General features: G+C 37.3%; 1 protein-coding gene across 2 annotated transcripts in view; it reads right to left on the minus strand.

Moving 5' to 3' along the window:
• xpo7 (exportin 7) overlaps positions 1 to 9,379 on the minus strand; it is a 36,646-nt gene extending 27,267 nt beyond the window's left edge. Inside the window, exon 1 of one of the 2 annotated variants that reach the window (XM_053644691.1) lies at positions 8,983 to 9,379. In XM_053644691.1, the coding sequence (XP_053500666.1) occupies positions 8,983 to 9,000 (18 nt within the window). In that variant the 5' untranslated portion in view covers positions 9,001 to 9,379. The remainder of the gene's footprint in view (positions 1 to 8,982) is intronic. The other variant, XM_053644692.1, reaches the window with a different exon arrangement.
• Between the last annotated feature and the right edge of the window lie 9,234 nt (positions 9,380 to 18,613).

Raw genomic sequence — 18,613 nt, forward strand, 5'->3', positions numbered from 1 at the left:
TTTGCTGGAACTATCAGCAGAAATCCACACCGATAGTTTCTCCCGCTTGCGTCTGTCGCGGGAGCGGCTGAGAAGGGTCCGCTGTCATTATACAGTACGAGAGCGGCCTCTAGAGGCAAAAAAAAAAAAACATCACCGACAAATTTTGTTCTGTTATTTGAAGTGTTTATTTTTATTTTTAATCGATTTTGGACGTCTCTGTTTTTATTTGCTTTTTGGAGTGTTACTTTTCAGTTCAGGTTGGATGTATAGCGTCTATTTACATAAATATTTATTAATAGTTAATATATATTCATTTCATTTAAAAAAAAAGTACAGTACATTTTCATGGTACAGTCAGTACTGTTCATTTTTGTAATAAAAGTTCAGCAATGTTTTACCCCTCCCCCACTTCATTTTTTCCCTTTATCCTTTTTAAAAATTAATCGGTTGATTAATCGGTAAAATCCACTATCGGTCGACCTCTAGACGTGGCTACGTGGCTAAGCCAAATCTATGCGTTTCATGTAGTATATTTTTGACATTTCATTAATTATATGAATTTTAAACAAATCAAATGTGAAATTAAAATTTCATTATTACTACCATGATCATTATAACCTTAATATATAACTTCCATGTCAATTAAAAGAAAAATTAAAACAAGTCCTCTTTTTAAGTCATTATTCATTAGGGTTTTTTTTTTCCATTCATTAGTGTTAATTTTTTGTTCGGCTCAACCCAATATAACCCGTTTTACTCTTTATATGTGCTGTTATTTGACTATACAAGCAGCGAGATAATTTGATTTAAATATGCCTCACTGTGCACTGTAATAGATGACTCAGCATACTCACTTGCCATTAGCCTACTGGGCATTTCTTTAGAAGAGTTTGTGGTTAGTATCAATTGATTTCAAATCAGCGTTAGTGTAGGCTTTAAAAACGCAGACCAAGCACAAATCCAAATATTGAAAAAAAACATGATACTGTGATACTCATCTTATCTCTAATTTCAGGGGGAATTATATTACCGAATTATGTTCTGCTAGTGTTACGGGACACTCTGTAAATCTCACAAATACTCCTCACATTCTTGTGTATTTTGAAAATTATGTGGACATCATTTAATTAATTTAAATGTTTAAGAGCTGAAAACACAAACCACAGGTTATTATGGCTTAATGATTAGTCATGATTAATGATTGGACAGTTACTTCATAGTTCATTCCCTTTTTTCAAAATACAGATTAAAATGCTTTTCACCCTTTTAGCTTATAATGACAATATAATAAATAGGAAAAAAACAAAACTGTGGAGTTGAAAAGCCTGAGACCGCAAGGAAAAATCTGTTTTTTTTTAGAAGTTTTTTTTTTTTTTTTAGAATTTTTAAATATTTAAAACAGAGAAATTAAAACTTCAATATCTTGACTAGGGCTGCAACTAACGACTATTTTCATAATCGATTAGTCGGCCGATTATTTTTTCGATTAATCGGATGGGGCGGGGCAAACTTTCAGTGCCTTTCTTTTTGTTGTTTATTTAAAATAAAGTCCACAAACTGAGTGTTACAAATATAAACGTCAGACTAAAACTTTACACAACTGTTTGTCCAAAACAGAAAAGAACCCAATACACACACACACACAAACCAGAATATATATTTTTAATTTAGGACTGTAGTTTAATTCAGTGCTTTTTGTGCATCCATAAAAAAATAATGCATAAGTACTTATATATAATATAAACTAACTAAATAATCGTTACTAACACATCACTTCCGTTATAATAAACAGCAGAATTTACACTGCAAGCATGCAAATACAGCATATAATGACAATAAACTGGAATTAAACTAAACCTTTTAAGCAAATCGCACCAGTTTCCGCTGCCCCTTACACACAGTGGAGCAATTTGGATATAAACATGTTTGTGCTCGTGCAGCACTGTTTGATCTCCGCGGTGTTTAATATAAAATGCTCCCTTGCTTTAGAGGACTTTCTTCCTCAGTCACTTGATTTCGCCTCCGTCTGATGGAGACTGAGGTCATGTTGGGAATAAAAGATAACGCTGACAGAAAGTAAACTGAAGAAAGCCAGTCTGTGACTCGGGTGTCTGCTAATGCTAACGTGCGTATGACGTCATGCGCCGTCAACTAGGAAGTGGCTTATACTTCTGGTTAGTAAAAAAAAACAAAAAACGCTAATGTTATATTTGAGATAATATTACCTTTATAAAATCCACACACTTGACACTGGTGCATACTGTAAGTGTACAGTACTTCATTTGGGACACAACTTTAGTATTTGCTCTCCGAAGCGTGTTTTCTGAACAGAAGTGACGTGAGGAGTAAATCTCCCCCGTGCCGCGTGCAGACCGACTAATATTAAAGATTCTGTACAGTTTCTAGGTCTCTATTTAAATGTAAGCAACCACATGATATTGTCCATGATAACAGCTTTGTACAAAAGGTCAGATTTTCCTCATGCCTAGTCTCTTCTATCGAACAATTCGATGGATTTGATCTAAAATTGCACCATACGCTTTTGCACAAACTTCTGGAGTCCATGCCAGCTCAAGTTCACACGGTCATTAAAGCAAAAAGGTGACGTACGAAATACTATGAAACTCTGTAATTCACGTAAATATTTCTAAGATTCTACTTTTCACTCAGGGTGTCGTCAATAATATAACAACTGTTGTGTTAAATAAGAAAATAATGCAAAATAAAAGCATTTTCACTAGTCACTCTCAGACTTTCGGGGTCATGCGGATTCCGCTATAAGTACTGTAAATGTTGGTTAAATGACACCTTTTAGCTGTACTCACATGCAACGCAAGTGAATCAAGAACGGCTTTAACTGAATGCGTGTTGTGATGTCACGTGACATGTCTTGGCCCAAATCAGCAGATAATCTGCTGTAATTTGTAAAAATATTGCGAAGTTTGCTTGATTTTGTGTTACTTCTGCAATCGCCTCATGCTGGAGGGAATGTAAGAGAGCGTTTTGTTTTTTTTCCCGGGGGGGGGGGGGGGGGGGGGGGGGTTAGACACTCTGAAAAGCTCTCGCTCCCATCATAAACCCAAACAAAAACAACCACGTATTGACCGAGTTTAAACACAGAGCAATAAGGTACTTGTTCGTAGGAAATATAAACCGAGGTCCTAGCACAGGTACAGGCATTTGTTTAATTTTTTTTTGGAATTATTACCTACAACATATACTTGATATGTTCACGCTTACGCACTACGCATTTTCGCCGCCGCTGCATCATATATTTTTGCAGATTTTGCTCAACGTATTCGGATCAACATTGGCTTAACATATTCCTTGTATTTATTACTTGTATACACACACACACACAAAGATGTGCAACAAAGATTTCATGAGAAAAATATTTCCTTTAACTTAAATGGTCATTTAAAGGTGCATTAGGTAAGATTAATGGTTAAGTAGGTGGGTATCTACAGCGGCCCAGAGAGTAAACGGTCGATCAACTGCCTGCCAGGGGGCCCATCTAAACGTGAACAAGAAAGTCAGTTTTCAAAATGGGTTTCTCAGCCATTTGTGCTGTTGCCACTGCTTACACGGTTACTGTTCTAAATCCTGTTCTACATTTTTTCCAAGTTATTTGTACATGTAAGAAATGAAAAAGTAAGAAAAAAAAAAAAAAAAAAAAAAAAAGGAGGATTGCTGCTTTAATATCCTGATATTGTGATATTTTTAGACTACGAAGCAATGAACACCCCTAACACACACTCACAGGGTGTGTCCTTCAATACAAGTATAGCTCATTCCCTAAAAAGCTTCTTCATTCTTGCTGCTTAATATTAGTTTTCGATCCGTTTACGGGAACTTGCACACGTTCTAACACACTTAACCAATACAGTGACTTCATATGTGGCTGATGCAAGGGTGTGATATAAAAGCATTTAAGGAAGACCCTCGAATATAGATGTGATGTGTGACGTAGAAGATAAACGCACACACACAGCTGTGTGCACAAGATAAGAGATGCCTGTGTGAATTTAGCACACTTTCAGGGTGTTACACCAAAACTGACACGGATGAACCTGACTTTCATAAACTTGTAATATTCAGCAAAGCGTTAGAACTATCCTGCACCTGTGTTCGGATGCTAACCTACTGCAATGCATCGTGGGATTTCATGACGGTCATGCTGTTAGACTGCAACGTCCCAGAAAGAGAGCTCTATGCAGTGAAAAGGGTGTGGAATAAAGTCTACAGTACAAACTTGAGGTTAAAATGCTGTATACCACAGCGCTGTTGAATTCTTGAATCTGATTGGTCAGAAGGTGTGGATTAACGTTCAACAGCAGCTCTCACAGTTTCTATAGTAACAGCTTATTTATATGGACTTGTACAACCGATGCTCCACATAACCTAAGACTAATAAAAGTAATTAAACATGTTATTATTGAACAATAATAACACCGTTATTTTTAAACTTCTTTAAGAATAACCGGTGCTTCCTTCCTCCCAGCCAATCGCATCTTTGCAAACTGCTGCATCACGTGGAGGGGTAACACCCTCAGAAAAAACGCTACCCACCCTTTTTCAAAAACATGACCTCACAGATGTCCCTGAATTATTAGTGTCACGGTGACTGACAGGGGAATGAGAGCATTACCCCTCCAAACCAGAGAGCACGACTAATTTTGCTGCTTGGCCTAATGGCCACAAATGGCTGTGGCAGTGTAAGGATTCGAACTCGTAATCTACAGACAACAGAGCGAAAGCTTTTCTGTTTACGCCACTCATTAGCCAAATTAAAAAAACTTCAATACCTTTATAACATGACTTAATCATGTGTACAAGTGAATAAAATGAGCTGCTACACTATCTAAGTATCATGCTTTCAGCAAGCAACCAAGCTACAGTAAGAAATTGTGTCAAAATTTCCAGTGTGACCACTGCTTAATTAAATAAACAGCCTCTTTATTGTTTTTTAAAATCAATTTAAGACAGTCCCTCCAGAAGAAATTAATTAGCTTGCAATTTTTCACAATTACCTCAGATTTTCCGCAGATGTGGTCAAAGACGCATCATGTGTCGTCGTCACACTGCGCATTCGGCCGAAGAACTCTCCAATTCACGAGCGTCGAACATGAGTACAGCGAAACGGGCTCGTTTACCAACAAACATCACTGTGAAAGAGCGTGTGAAACTATTTCGTGCGATTGCGATTTCGCCAATTCAAATACTAAAGTTGCATAGCAAATTTTAGTAAAATAAAAAAAGTATCAAACTCAAGCATTTTTGGCCACGACAATCACAAAAAAAAAAAAAAAAAAAAAAAAAAAAAACCTGTGCGAAATCCTGTACGGACTGATAACGGCTCACGGTCCCACGTTCTTACCTTCTATTGCCTCACGAGACTGAGGCTCATGAATTCACAGGTCAAAGTTCAGCTACATGACGTCAGCACAAAGTGAAAGTAATTGCTACGAAAAGGGACATTTCACATGTGCTTTGTGCAGGAAGTTTTTGTAAAGGGTCAAAAATCATGAACGTTAATGAATAATTAATAAATAAACCTAATATATCGATTAGGACACCAAAGGAAAAGAGAAGAAGCAAAATACACAAGACAATATGAAAAGCCAGAATGCAAAAACTTTTAAAAGTAAGAAATTTTTTTTTTATCCATTTCTCAGTGATGATAAAAAACAAAAACTTCCCTATTAGCAGATTTTATTTCTCCATACCTTGTATCTAATATTTCCTTCAGAGAATCTTCTCAGACATTAAATTTTTGGCACCCTATCACACTGTGAACTACAGAAGAGGTTAAAAAGTATAAAAATGCATCCGGGAGACTAGAAATAACTAGAAACGTTGAAGTGTTTCCTATCATTAAATGTTACACGTGGAGCTTGTTATACTGTACTAGATCTATACTAACTCAGAGTGAATAAGCACACGATGAGACGCTCAGGTGTGCGTGGTGAACTCGAACATGCCCGAGTGTGTTGCAGAGACAGTAATGAATAATCCATTACTGCAAAAGGAATATGTCCTCATCTCTCTCACACACACGGGGAGTAACAGGAAACACCACTGTAGCATTAGTTTACTAGACACAGCTTGACTTTTTATTCATTATAGTGCTTAGTTCTGGGAGATACAAGATCATGAACGTTGTGATAAATTGCATCATGCAATAACTTTTCACTGACAGGATTCACATGCCTGGATTGATTCACCGACAATTCAGTGAGTCAGTAAGGCGAATGAATCAGTATGGGTCACTGCCACGCACCGTGTCACTTCTTTCATTCAGTTGTTGATATTCAGCTTCTTGATTATCAAAAAGATTTTAAGTTATATGCTTATCTCTAAGAATTACGTGTTCGGAAATACACTGATGCAAAGGTGCATTTCCAACTGTGTCCTTGAGTCGGTGAATCATTTCTGACATGAACAAGATTCGTTCATCTCTCATTCAACACTCGTCAGTGTGCGAGTTAGTGAATCCTCTAGCCATTACTTTTTCTTTCAATCTGAGAGAGTTTTTTTTGAAACATCTATCAGTTGTGTAAATCAAATTTACAGCTGTGTGTACGCCATGCCTGATCCGTGCCTTGAGTCAGCGAATCATTCCGGTCATGACCGAGATTCGTTCGCCTCTCATTCAGCAGATCAGGTGAACCACTGAGTTGAGCGATTCATTCAGCCAGAGCTGGAGATTTCACAGTATATTCTATGAAAAATATATACCCTCAACAATAGAAACCCTCATCGAATTTGTAATGGTTTTAATGGGAATTGTATTGGTTTTAATGGAAACTGTAACAATCCCTGCGGGTCTCTAATGGTAATTTGTTGTCTTCTCTATGTGGCATGTTTTGTCTAAAGACCAATAATGGTAATGGTTAGCTGATGGATTGTAATGATATTTGTAGTGGAAACCATTAGAATTTCTGTCATCATTTCTATAGTTTTTTTTTCCAGCAGGGCAGTTGAATAATAGAGCAAACTGAATGAATTGGCGAATGAGTCTGAACGAATTATTTAACAGAACGTCCATCAGTATACAACTTTAACACAATATTGTGCTTTTTTTTTTCCCCCAGAACAGAAACATTTTAGAAAAATTACTGTGAGGAAAAACAGACTTCACACACAGACAAACTGTGTTGATTCCCAATGACAAAATTCGGCACATTACAATTACTGTGTTTTTTTTATTTTATTTATTATTATTTATGTATTTATTTACTTGGCATAATTACTTCTTTTTTTTTATTAAAGCCAGTTAACAATAACACTTATTAAAATAAATAAATAGATACATAAGAGGATAAAAGGATAAGAGATATATAACAGGATTACAGATGATAAAGTTTCAGTACTGGCTAGCTAAAAAAAAAAAATTTTAAAAATACTCAGAGCATACTGATACTGTGGAGGAAACGTTTAAATTTCGTTTTAACTTTATAGATCAGCTCTAATAAAAAAAATAATAATAATAATAATTAAACGCTTTAGTAGTTTTTGTGAAATTGGACTACTTTGGAACAGTCTCTGATCACCCACTTGTTAATATTGGCAGAAGTAATGCTAATCATGCTAAAATCCATTTGACAATACAGTCCATGGAAGCAAGCTAGCAAGCTAAACCCTTACATTGACAGAAAAGAAATACGAGCCAAATTAAAGTACTTTACATGTTTTATCTTAATATTATAAGCGCACTCTGTGGACATATGAATAAAGCCAGGTTAGCTAGCTGCTAAGCTATTTAATAAGTACCAAGATAGCAAGCTAGCTAACCGGTTTCGTTTTGTTTTCAAAGGGATAATACAGTTTAATTGAACGTAATGAATTGCCGCGACGAATACACGCGTGTCATATGATCTCTTCACAAAAAAAACCTTGTGTTAAAATTCCAGTTTAAATTTTATTTAATTCGCAGGTGTGTTATTTTGTAGGTTCACAAAGTCGCGCGGGAGAATTTGGCTACACAGCTAATGCTAACTACACAGCTAATGCTAACTACACTACAATGCTAAGCATAAAGCTAAAAGCTACCTAGCATTAAGGTGAAGTTTGCTAGCAATGCATGCAAGATGTACACAGACTGAAGCAGCTGATATTAGAGAAATAAAATATATTTGTTTTCTTTTTTAAAAAAAATTGCTAAAAAAAAAATAATAATCAGGAATATATCATGGAAAATTAGACGTTTATGCAAATGCAGGGCGTTCCCTTAAACGCGTTATATTAAATAACGTTGCCTGAATTAAAAACATCTATACATCTTTAACCAAAGATAATAAATTATTTAAAAAATGCACATATTTTTAACTGAAATATTAATCTGGAAAATATACACAACGTTTAATGTGCATATTATCACATTACACTATTGCAATGTATTTCATAGTGGCTTGTTTACAGTGAGTCAGACAGCAAAAAAGATCCCATCTAATAAATAAACAACCAATTAATTTCAACTTTAAGAAGTCAATTATGTTATACAATAATAATAGTATCTCTACATGCAAAGGTTTAATTCTGCGAGTGCTAAACGTCCAATAATTGTCCATCTAATCTGAATATTTTGAGAAAAGTTGTCGTATACAGAGGTTAATGATGTGCTAAAATTATTGCATTGCATGCAGGATGCCAATAACAAACGCTATTAGAGTCTCACAAAGCGTATTGTAAATAAAAACTGTTTTTATACTTTTTAAAATAAATAAAGCAAGCGTTGCATTTCTTAAGATCTAGGAACACACACACACACAGAGGCAAATCAACATGATGACAGGCCACAAGTCAACAACACACTGATAATCGCATCCAACAAACCACGCCGCTCTGTCCGCCATCGTTTTACGTAACCTTCTTAAATCGCCCATTTAAAAACATATCATAAACGCAAGGCCGGAACAAAGCCGTACATATCCCCTGATCATGCTCAGCAAAGATTAAATTCCCTGCTTCCACAATAACAAAATATAAAGCTTTGCTTACCTGCACATGATCCGCCATTTTGCTCCATTCATGCTCCTCTCACTCCCCCTGTGTGCATATGGCTACGTACAACACGACACGTACGCTCCTGGCGTAGAGCATGGAGAATCTGGGGGAGCGTCCCGGCCTGCGTAATTATAGCGCGTAACTCCTGCGCAGACTCCTTTGATTCTACCAGAATCGGCAACGTCGCCGCCATCTTGGAGAGGGCAACAATCCATCCATCCATCCATTCATCCATCCATCCATTCATTCATCCATCCATCCATTCATCCATCCATCCATCTTCTATACCGCTTATCCTTTGTTGTGGAAACTTTCCAGTCTAAAATCTTTCCAGTCTAAGTTAAAAAACTTCATACACAAAGGGTTTGTAGATGTAAAAAAAAAAAAAAAAATCAAACTTTATTGAAACAAAAAAGTGAGACAGTCTGCAGAAAGTCTGAATTTTACTCACACACACACACACACACACACACACACACACACACACACACACCTTTATATACTTTTCTGAAACAGTAAACTTATCTGTAGGTGCTCTCAGTTGGACTTTTTTTTTAAAGGTTTTATCAGGTCACAGTTTTTATCTGCCCCAAAATTCACCCTTATACCTTAATGATTTTCTGGCTTTAGTTCCTGCCTGATTCTCTTCTTCTGGAAGTCTTCTCTGTTATTTTGACACTGGTTTGCAAGCTTAAAGGGCTTTGATTGGAAACACAGTTTTGGTGAATGTGTAATTGCTAATTTATTGCCGTAGAGTAAAGCTGCTGTAGGCAAAATACAAGGTTCTTAACTCAGTTTACACAGGAAATGCAGAGATACAGAAAAACACCTGCTGGCCAGTAAAACATAGAAGTCTTCTAGCTCTTAACACACTTAAAATATAACTTGATTAAAAAGTGTTCTACGTTTTTAGATTATGCTTCTTAATATTGATTATACATATAGATTATGCTTGTTAACACATATAGAGTGTCAGATTATACTTTTAAATTATGCTTCTAAGTAAGTAAGTAAGTCAGTTCTACATATTGATTATACTTTATTAACATATTCAAATGTGAGTTACAAATATTGATTACACTTTATCAATATATTGTATACCTTCAGGGTCACGGGGAACCTGGAGCCTATCCCAGGGAGCATCGGGCACAAGGCGGTGTACACCCTGGACAGGGGACCAATCCATTGCAGGGCACAATCACATACACCTTCACACACCCATTCATACACTACGGACACTTTGGACATGGGCAACAATCCGAGTTCATTTAGTCATCCATGTTCAATCAGCACTTCATCCTGGTCAGCAGGAGTGGTCCCACTACTCCAAAAGTGGTGGGACAAATTTTTGGTCTGAGAGAAGGGGTACATCTGTCATGTGTCTATAAAAACATACAGACTAATTGTGTATCTTGCTTCTTTTAGCATTATATGGAGCCAGGGTCTGACTTCTGAGCTGTAGTCACTTACTGCTTTTATCACAGGAGAAACAACACCACAGCTCTGTTTATATAAAACACCCAACTGAACACTGTGCTTCCATATTTAGATAAAGTCTATTCACGCATTCCAACTGTACACCTGTACCAACATGATAGATCAGGCTGGTTCTTCAAATCTGGCCCTCGAGGTCCACTGTCCCACAGAGTTTACTTCAAACCTCAAATTCACAATTTTTACACTGGAACGCTACTATAGAGGACTAATTTCTGTCAAAATTTCAGTTTTGTATCTTGTCCCCAACCAGAGCTATTCAACCCGAAACTGAGGGAAATTTCTAGAAAATTCACTTTCTCACCCATTAAAAAAGGTAGGAGAAATCTCAAACCTGAAATGTTCTGCATGCACACTATACTTGCCTAGGTACCCCTTAAAAAAATTAACTCAAACCCTTCCCATTATAAATTGACCCTAAAAGTGGAACTGTGAGCAATCTTGAGCATTACATTTGGACTTAAGTTCTAAGTCAAAGGAACGAGAATGCAAAAGAGAATGCAAAAAGGTTATATGTGTACCTTGTAATGTGCTCTAGAGATCAGTTTTTGTTCCAAGGAGCTAGGTCCATCCCAAGCCGAGATATTGAGGTTTGTGTAAACAGCTGTTTAACCAAAATTTGTTGTGTCATGACACAGAGATGGCTGTTGTAGTTAAACAAAGTGAAGAAGAAAAAAAACAAAAAACTGATGGTTTTGCAATGACATTACGTAGAGGTAATCACTCAAAAAAATTTTTTTAAGTGGTCAAGCAACCAACATTGCAATTATTGGACCACTTGAGATGGAAAGACCCGTAACTGTTTTGCTAAACATTTTTCCAACAAGCCTTGCTTACTTTATATGAAGAAGGTCATTTGAGGAATGTTCCTATAATCAATTCAGATTACAGAATATGTGCATATGTCACTTGAAATACTGAAACGTTAGTGATACTGATTTAACATACGATTATTAGCCAGTTATCTCTCATAGGAGATCGCTTTTAGGAGAAATGTCCCACCCCCCAGATGAACTGGAAGTTTTGATTGGTTTTTCAACCGAGTCAGACCTGTCTGTTATTGCCTGAAGTGTTGGGTCACTGCCTCAGTAGTTTGAAAAGTGCAAGATCAAATGCCAGCTCGCCCTCGTTGCTCTGGCAGTCCTACTGGTCAGGGTCATGGTGGGTTCTGGGAAAACTGGGCGTGAGGCTGGTATAGAGACAGTGGTGTGTCAATAGTGACTCAAAGGTTCTGGGTTACTGATCAGAAGGTTGGGGGTTCAATCTGCCTCAAGCTGTTGGCCCTTGAGCAAGGCCCTTAATCCTGTATCATGGCTGACCTTCTGCTCTGGCCCCAACGTCCTAACAATGCAAATAAAGAATTTTTGTGAAGAAAGAATTTATCTGTACTATAATGTACTGTATATGTGACAGATAAAGATACACAAAAAAGAAAAGGTAGCATCAAGTAGGTCACCCTAATAACAAGGTAAAAAGGCTTCTTCCTGGTGTAGTGAAATTAGTGGTTTAACAGTTTAGAACATCTATATTTTCTCTAATCAGAAGTATGTATTCATTTTCAGCTTCAGTAAGCACTTAATCCTGGTGCTCTGAGGTCAGTTGAGAACCAATCAACACTGCTGTCTTGGAAAGCAATTTTTATCTGCGTAGTAGACTTCATTCATCCACGACATTATCAGCTTATCACTGTTTCCATATTGAATTTGGCAACTGGCACCATGAGAAGTAAAAAAACAACAACCTCAAATTCTTCAGAAACTAGTGAGGGCTGGACCTCGGTGCCTCATAGCTAGTTACTTCTGGGATGTCTCTATCAACTTTGCACATCTGGATCCTGATGTTTTAGCCCATTCGTTTTGGCAGCGGTGCTCAAGCTCAAGTTGGATAGAGACAGTTGGTAAACATACATTTTTAAGTCTTGCCACAGATTCACAAATCAGATCGAGGGCTTTGACTGGACCATTCTAACATCTTCAGGTTCTTGGATCACTCAAGTGTAGCTTTGGCAGTACTCCTATAATCATTGTCCTTGTTGGATGGTGAACCTCTGCACCAGTCTCAAGTCTGTTGCAGACTTGAGCAGGTTTTCTGCTAGGATTTCCCTGTACCACTGTCCTAGTCCCTGTTCAAAAAGCATTCCCCACAACATGATGCTTCCACCACCATGCCTCTTGGCAAACTCATAAGGCTTTTTTTTTTGTCTTCTCACCAATCTCTGAGCTCTCTTTGTTTTGTGAAGAACTTCTCTCTTCTGAAGTGTGGATCTTATGGCTCTTACAGAATTACACTTGGCTGATTGGTTCCATCCATCCATCCATCCATCCATCCATCCATCTTCTACCACTTATTCCTTTTCAGGGTCACGGGGAACCTGGAGCCTATCCCAGGAAGCATCGGCAGGGTAGACCCTGGACAGGGTGCCAATCCATAGCAGGGCGCGATCACACTCACACACCCATTCATACACTACAGACACTTTAGACACGCCAATCAGCCTACCATGCATGTCTTTGGACTGGGGGAGGAAACCGGAGTACCCGGAGGAAACCCCCGCAGCACGGGGAGAACATGCAAACTCCGCACACACATGGCCCCGGCGGGACTCGAACCCCGGACCCTGGAGGTATGAGGCGAACGTGCTAACCACTAATTGGTTCCTTCTCTGACTAATGTCCTCTGTACCTGCTTACTGACTTTTTATAGCATTACAATTGTTTCCTATTCCTTGCATTTTATTTTTCAGTAATGGACTTAACGCTGTACTGCATGATGTTCAATTGGAATATTTTTTATAAAAAAAACAAACCCTAATTGATACTTTTCCAAAATATCGTCCTGGTTTTTATTTATTTATTTATTAATGTATTTATTTATATAGCGCTTTAGTCTTCATGCTGCTGTTTGTTTAAGTATGTGAGCTAACAAAGTCTGGGTTCTTCCAGGAACAGGTGTATTTATATTGAGATCACAAGCACTTTTTTTTTTTTTTTTCGCTTTTTTTGCTTTTAATTTATTTATTCATTTTCATATGATTCATTTTCATGTGATTCATTTTCATGTGATTCATTTACATGTGATTCGTTAACATGTGATTCATTTACAAGCACTTTAACAGTTTAACTGCACACAGGTCTACTCCTTTCAACTATTCATGTGACTTTCGATGCGAACTGGTTGCACCAGAACAAATTTAGGGGTTCTTAGCAACATGGCTGAATACTTATGTATGTAAGCACAACTTTTTTGTTTTTCATTTGAAACTAAATCACAAACTTTATAGCTTTTTCCCCTACTTCAATATTATGGGCTAATCCATCCATCCATCCTTCATTCCTTTCTTCTATCCTTCCTTTCACTAGACATCATTAATCCAGTTGAAGATGTATCCAGGCTAACTGAGGCATTACATTTTGTACACTAGATTTCTCTCTCAGCTCTGTAATGCCTCCATCAGACACAGGAGAGCGGTGTTTCTCCACGGCTGAACAGTAATTTCAGAGCTGCATGATTTATTTAATCACCCACACAGAGCACCGTTTCCTCGGAGATTATTTCTCAGAGCTCTCTGATCAATTTGCATGCAATTTTCACCGCGCGAATTCCCTAAAGCACCAGTAATCTAACAGCACCATTTCCAATTAGAGACCCAATCTGTTTTATTTTGCTGTATTTTATTTCATTTTCCTGCTATATATGTACATTTCATTTCTCTTTGTGCTTCTCTCGCTTACATTTTAATATCTGTCTCCATTTTTGTGACTATGGCACATTATAATGAAAACCTAATCTCGATGTGTTTTGTGAGATTGAACTAAATGAAATGGAATATACAACTAATTTTCAAAAACAGACCGCTGGGGTCTTTAACTATGTTTCTTGTTGCCTCAGTATACTGAATATTCACATTCAACCATAAAGGTCCTATATTTTTAAGAGTGTAGCTCAATTTTTTTTTCCATCACACCAAATACCTGCAGTAGAGTCATGTGTAAAAAAATAATTACACCCCATTTGGACAAGCAGACGTTTGATATTCTTTGAAACAGTGCCTTTGATGTCTATCAAATGACATATAAAATTGACATTTTGTAGTAATTTTCACAATTTAAATGAACAAAAAAACAGATCAGTCACATGGACATCTTACATTTATCACAGCGTAAAATCCATAAAATTCTAATCAGGTGGTGAAGATTGGGTGCCAGTGATTAAAACCTGTTTAGGGAGTGCAGGTAGAACCTGTCTTATTTATACCCCTCTCATATCTAGTGTCTGAGTTCCCTTTGTTATTGAGGTGTGTGGTGTCATCATGCCGAGATCTACAGAGTTCTGTGAGGCTTTCAGAAAAAAGGTTGTGGATGCCTAGGAGTCTGGCAAGAGATTTAAAAAGATCTCCAAATTATCTGAAATACATTATTTCACTGTAAGGAAAATGTGCTAAAATGGCGCAAATTCCAAACGACTGGCCTGACCATCCCAGCAAATTCAGCCCAAGAGCCAACCGTCTGAGGCCAAAAGAAGTCTCCAAGAACCCCAAAATTTCATCATAGTATCTGCTAGTAAGTCTTGCAACTGTTGGTGTTAAAGTGCATGATTATACAATCTGACCTGCATGGGAGGCATGCCAGGAAAAAGCCTTTGCTGTCTCAAAAGAACATTAGAGCAAGACTACAGTTTGCCAATGATCATATAGGCAAAGACCAGGCCTTTTGGAATAATGTCCTCCAGATGGATGAATCAAAGATAGAGTTGTTTGGCCACAGCAACAGCAGACATGTTTGGCACTGACCAAAGACAGCTTTTCAAGAGAAGCAAAGTGCACGGTGGTGGAAATGTTATGGTTTGGGGTTGCTTCGCTGCCTCAGGGACTGGACAGCTTGCATTCATTGATTTAACTATGAATTCTGCATCATATCAAAGAGTGCTTGAAGATAATGTGAGGCCATCTGTCCGAAAGTTGAAGTTGAACCAAAAGTGGACCTTTCAACAGGATAATGATCCTAAGCACTCTAGCAAATCCACCAAGGAATGGCTCAAAAAGAATAAATGGAGGGTTATGGAATGACCTAGTCAAAACCTAGGTTTGAATCCCATTGAAATGTTGTGGGGGGGATTTGAAACGGGCAGTACATGCAAGAAAACCCTCAAACATCTTGCAACTGAAAGAATATTTCATGGAAGAGTGGTCAAAAACTGCAGCAAGCCGATGTCAGAGACTGGTGGACAATTATGCAAAACATCCACAAGAAGTTATTTCTGCTAAAGGGGGCAATACTAGCTTCTGAGGCCAAGGATGTACTTACTTTTTCCACAGAAGAATATAACTTTTATTGATATTTCTGTTGAATACATGATTGAGAAAGCTATTTTTCTTTGTGGTTTTGTTCAAGTATATCAACTTTATTAATAGGCACTGTTTCAAAGATGATCATATGTTTGCTTGTCTTATATATATATATATAAGCCAACAGTTGCCATGGGGTTTACTTATTTTATCACAATACTGTAACTCCTAAAGGTCTATAAGGAACCTGGAAAAGACAAAAAATATTTGTCTTTTCCAGGTCAATAGACTGCCATAAAAGCTATGTACATACCATTTTTCAGCTGAAAGAGTACTAAAAGAAAGTGAAAGATAACATAAAACCTTTAAGGTCCATGGAAAGATACATGAACCTTTGTCTTTGTGAGGAGAATACCACTGCATGTCAAAACATCTACTTTGAAAGTAGATGTCTCATTTTTCCATCATGAGTTTGGTTATTCTCACACCTTCTTTCGTCAAGTCATAGGCAAGGAAATTCTGGTATTAAATTTGTGCCAAAATATTGAATGCAACATTTCAAGAAATATACAATGAGAACAAAAATATACAATGAGAAAGAAGAAAAACACTGAAACTAAAAACAGTGACCTCAGCGGCAAAAATGTAACCTGGTCTTCAAATAAACAGCATTCTTTGTTACAGAAAAAGCCTCATTTTCACTAATCATAGTTTATGAATGCGCTGCCAGAGTTTCCGTTTTCACTTTTAAACTTTTCATTTATGCTCCGCAAGTTTACGTTCGCCATTCTGGCACAAACCTCTCTTGTGGGCGGGGCTTATCAGAGATTTACTTTCACTGGCTAGTGAGATTTGTATCAACAGCTCGAGTGTCCAGCTGAGGAGGAGGAGGAGGAGGAGGAGCAGGATGATGATGCTCCTGAGAGCTCATCTAAAAATAAATAAATAAATAAATAGTCGTATGAGACTGTCCAAACCTCAAATACTACTTACGAACTAATATACTGACTGACTAAGCAAGTAATTTCCACTACAAAGTACAAACACTATAACTATACAGAGAACCGCATCCAGAACGCTCTCCAAAATCTGTCTCTACTTCCTGGTCAGGGAGCTGTCCATCCAAATCTCGTAACGTAAACTACAGTGGAGTTTAAAATAAAAGTTTGAGAGCGCTAATGAAAACTCTGGCAGTGTATTCATAAACCATGAGTAGCAAAAATGAAGCTTAGAAACAAAGAACGCTGTTTATTCGAAGACCAGGTCAAATGTTTGCCACTGAGTTCAGTGTTTTTAGTTTCAGAGTGTTTTTCTTCTTTTTCATTGTAGATTTCTGTTTGTTTTTTTTGTTTTGTTTTTTGTTTTTGAAAAGTTACGTTCAATACTTCTGGCACAAATTTAATTCCATAGAAAATGAGCAAATCTAACTTGCTGTATAGTTGATAAAGCATGCCGTATGTCCTTAAACATATTTACTGAGGTGCTGTTTGAACGTAATCCGCATCAATAATGCCTAATTGAGACTTCATTACCTCAGAAAACTAAATGTAAAAAGCACCCACTGGATATCATCTAAAGCATGCAGTTTGCTCAGCACTGAACTGGAGGCTATATGCTTCTTTTCCTTGTGCAAAATTAAAGAATGTCTTGGTTGAGTGACTGCATTTGAGCTACAGGGGGAATTGTGTGCATTATATTTTAGTTCCTTTAAATGTGCTAGCCTGTAGAAATTAGGTCTGAGTCTTGTCAAAGGCTCTCGCAAAAAGTGTAAGGTTCTCAGCGAATACACAAGGCTGTGGTTTTTATTTCTATCTATAAGCCAAAGGAAAAGGAAGCTGTGCACTGAAAATAAGCCCTATTGTAGCAAGCAAATCAGTCACAGATCATGTTAAACCACAGATCTGCAAGCATGTGACAGATAATGATCACTAAAAGTCTTTAAAACCGTTCATCAAGCTAAAAAAAAATAAAAAAATAAGCCCAGCTACTTTAGCTATGCCACATGTACAGATATAAATAAGCGAACATTTGGAAGTCAGGCAAGAGGGGGGTGATGGTGGTGGGGGAATATGAAGTTAAAAAAAAGGGGACAATTTGATATATGACGTTAGATTCATAATAAATAAAGCAGATTTATTTATTTATTTATTTATTTATTTATTTATTTAAAATTGCAGCCCAGGATCCTGAAAGAGCTCTTTGCTGTAAGGCCTTTGCCAGTATACGCAAATTAAACCAGACTGTAAACTTTAAACAGAATGTCTAATTCATTATTGCACACATACAGTAAAAACATCATGCATTATTTAAAATGTATTCATGCGTATTGGATTTTAAAGGGATTTTTCTTCACGTTTGAACAGATTTGAAAGCTAATTAAAATTTTAGGTTTTTTTTTTCCTTCCCAATTTGGTATTTGGCCCGTTCCTTCCTAATGTGTAGTGCTTACCAGATGACAGCTACCAACCAGGGGTGAAGGTAAACATGTGCTCTCTCCAAGATGAAACCAACCACCACATGTTTTCAAACTGCTTCTGATCACACTTGATGGAAAGTGCCATCTGCCCTCTTCGGCATATATGAGCTCACAGATGCCCATAATTGGTTAGTGTCAGTCTGATTGAGAGAGTAATGCCATCCCTCACAACCAGAGAGAGCACAGTGAATTCTGTTCTCTTTGACTCCATGTCACCTATTGGATGTAGGGATTGTAACTCGCGTTCTCCCAACAATATCATGAATGATTTTGAGTTTGCTTATCAACTGCGTGATTTGCTTAAAACAATTCTGTTACTTTTCTCTATTGAGTTTAGGTATTTATTTCCTGTTGTGGCTTTGCGGTGCTGT

Source organism: Ictalurus furcatus, chromosome 16 (assembly GCF_023375685.1).
Source record: "Ictalurus furcatus strain D&B chromosome 16, Billie_1.0, whole genome shotgun sequence".
Classification (NCBI taxonomy): domain Eukaryota; kingdom Metazoa; phylum Chordata; class Actinopteri; order Siluriformes; family Ictaluridae; genus Ictalurus; species Ictalurus furcatus.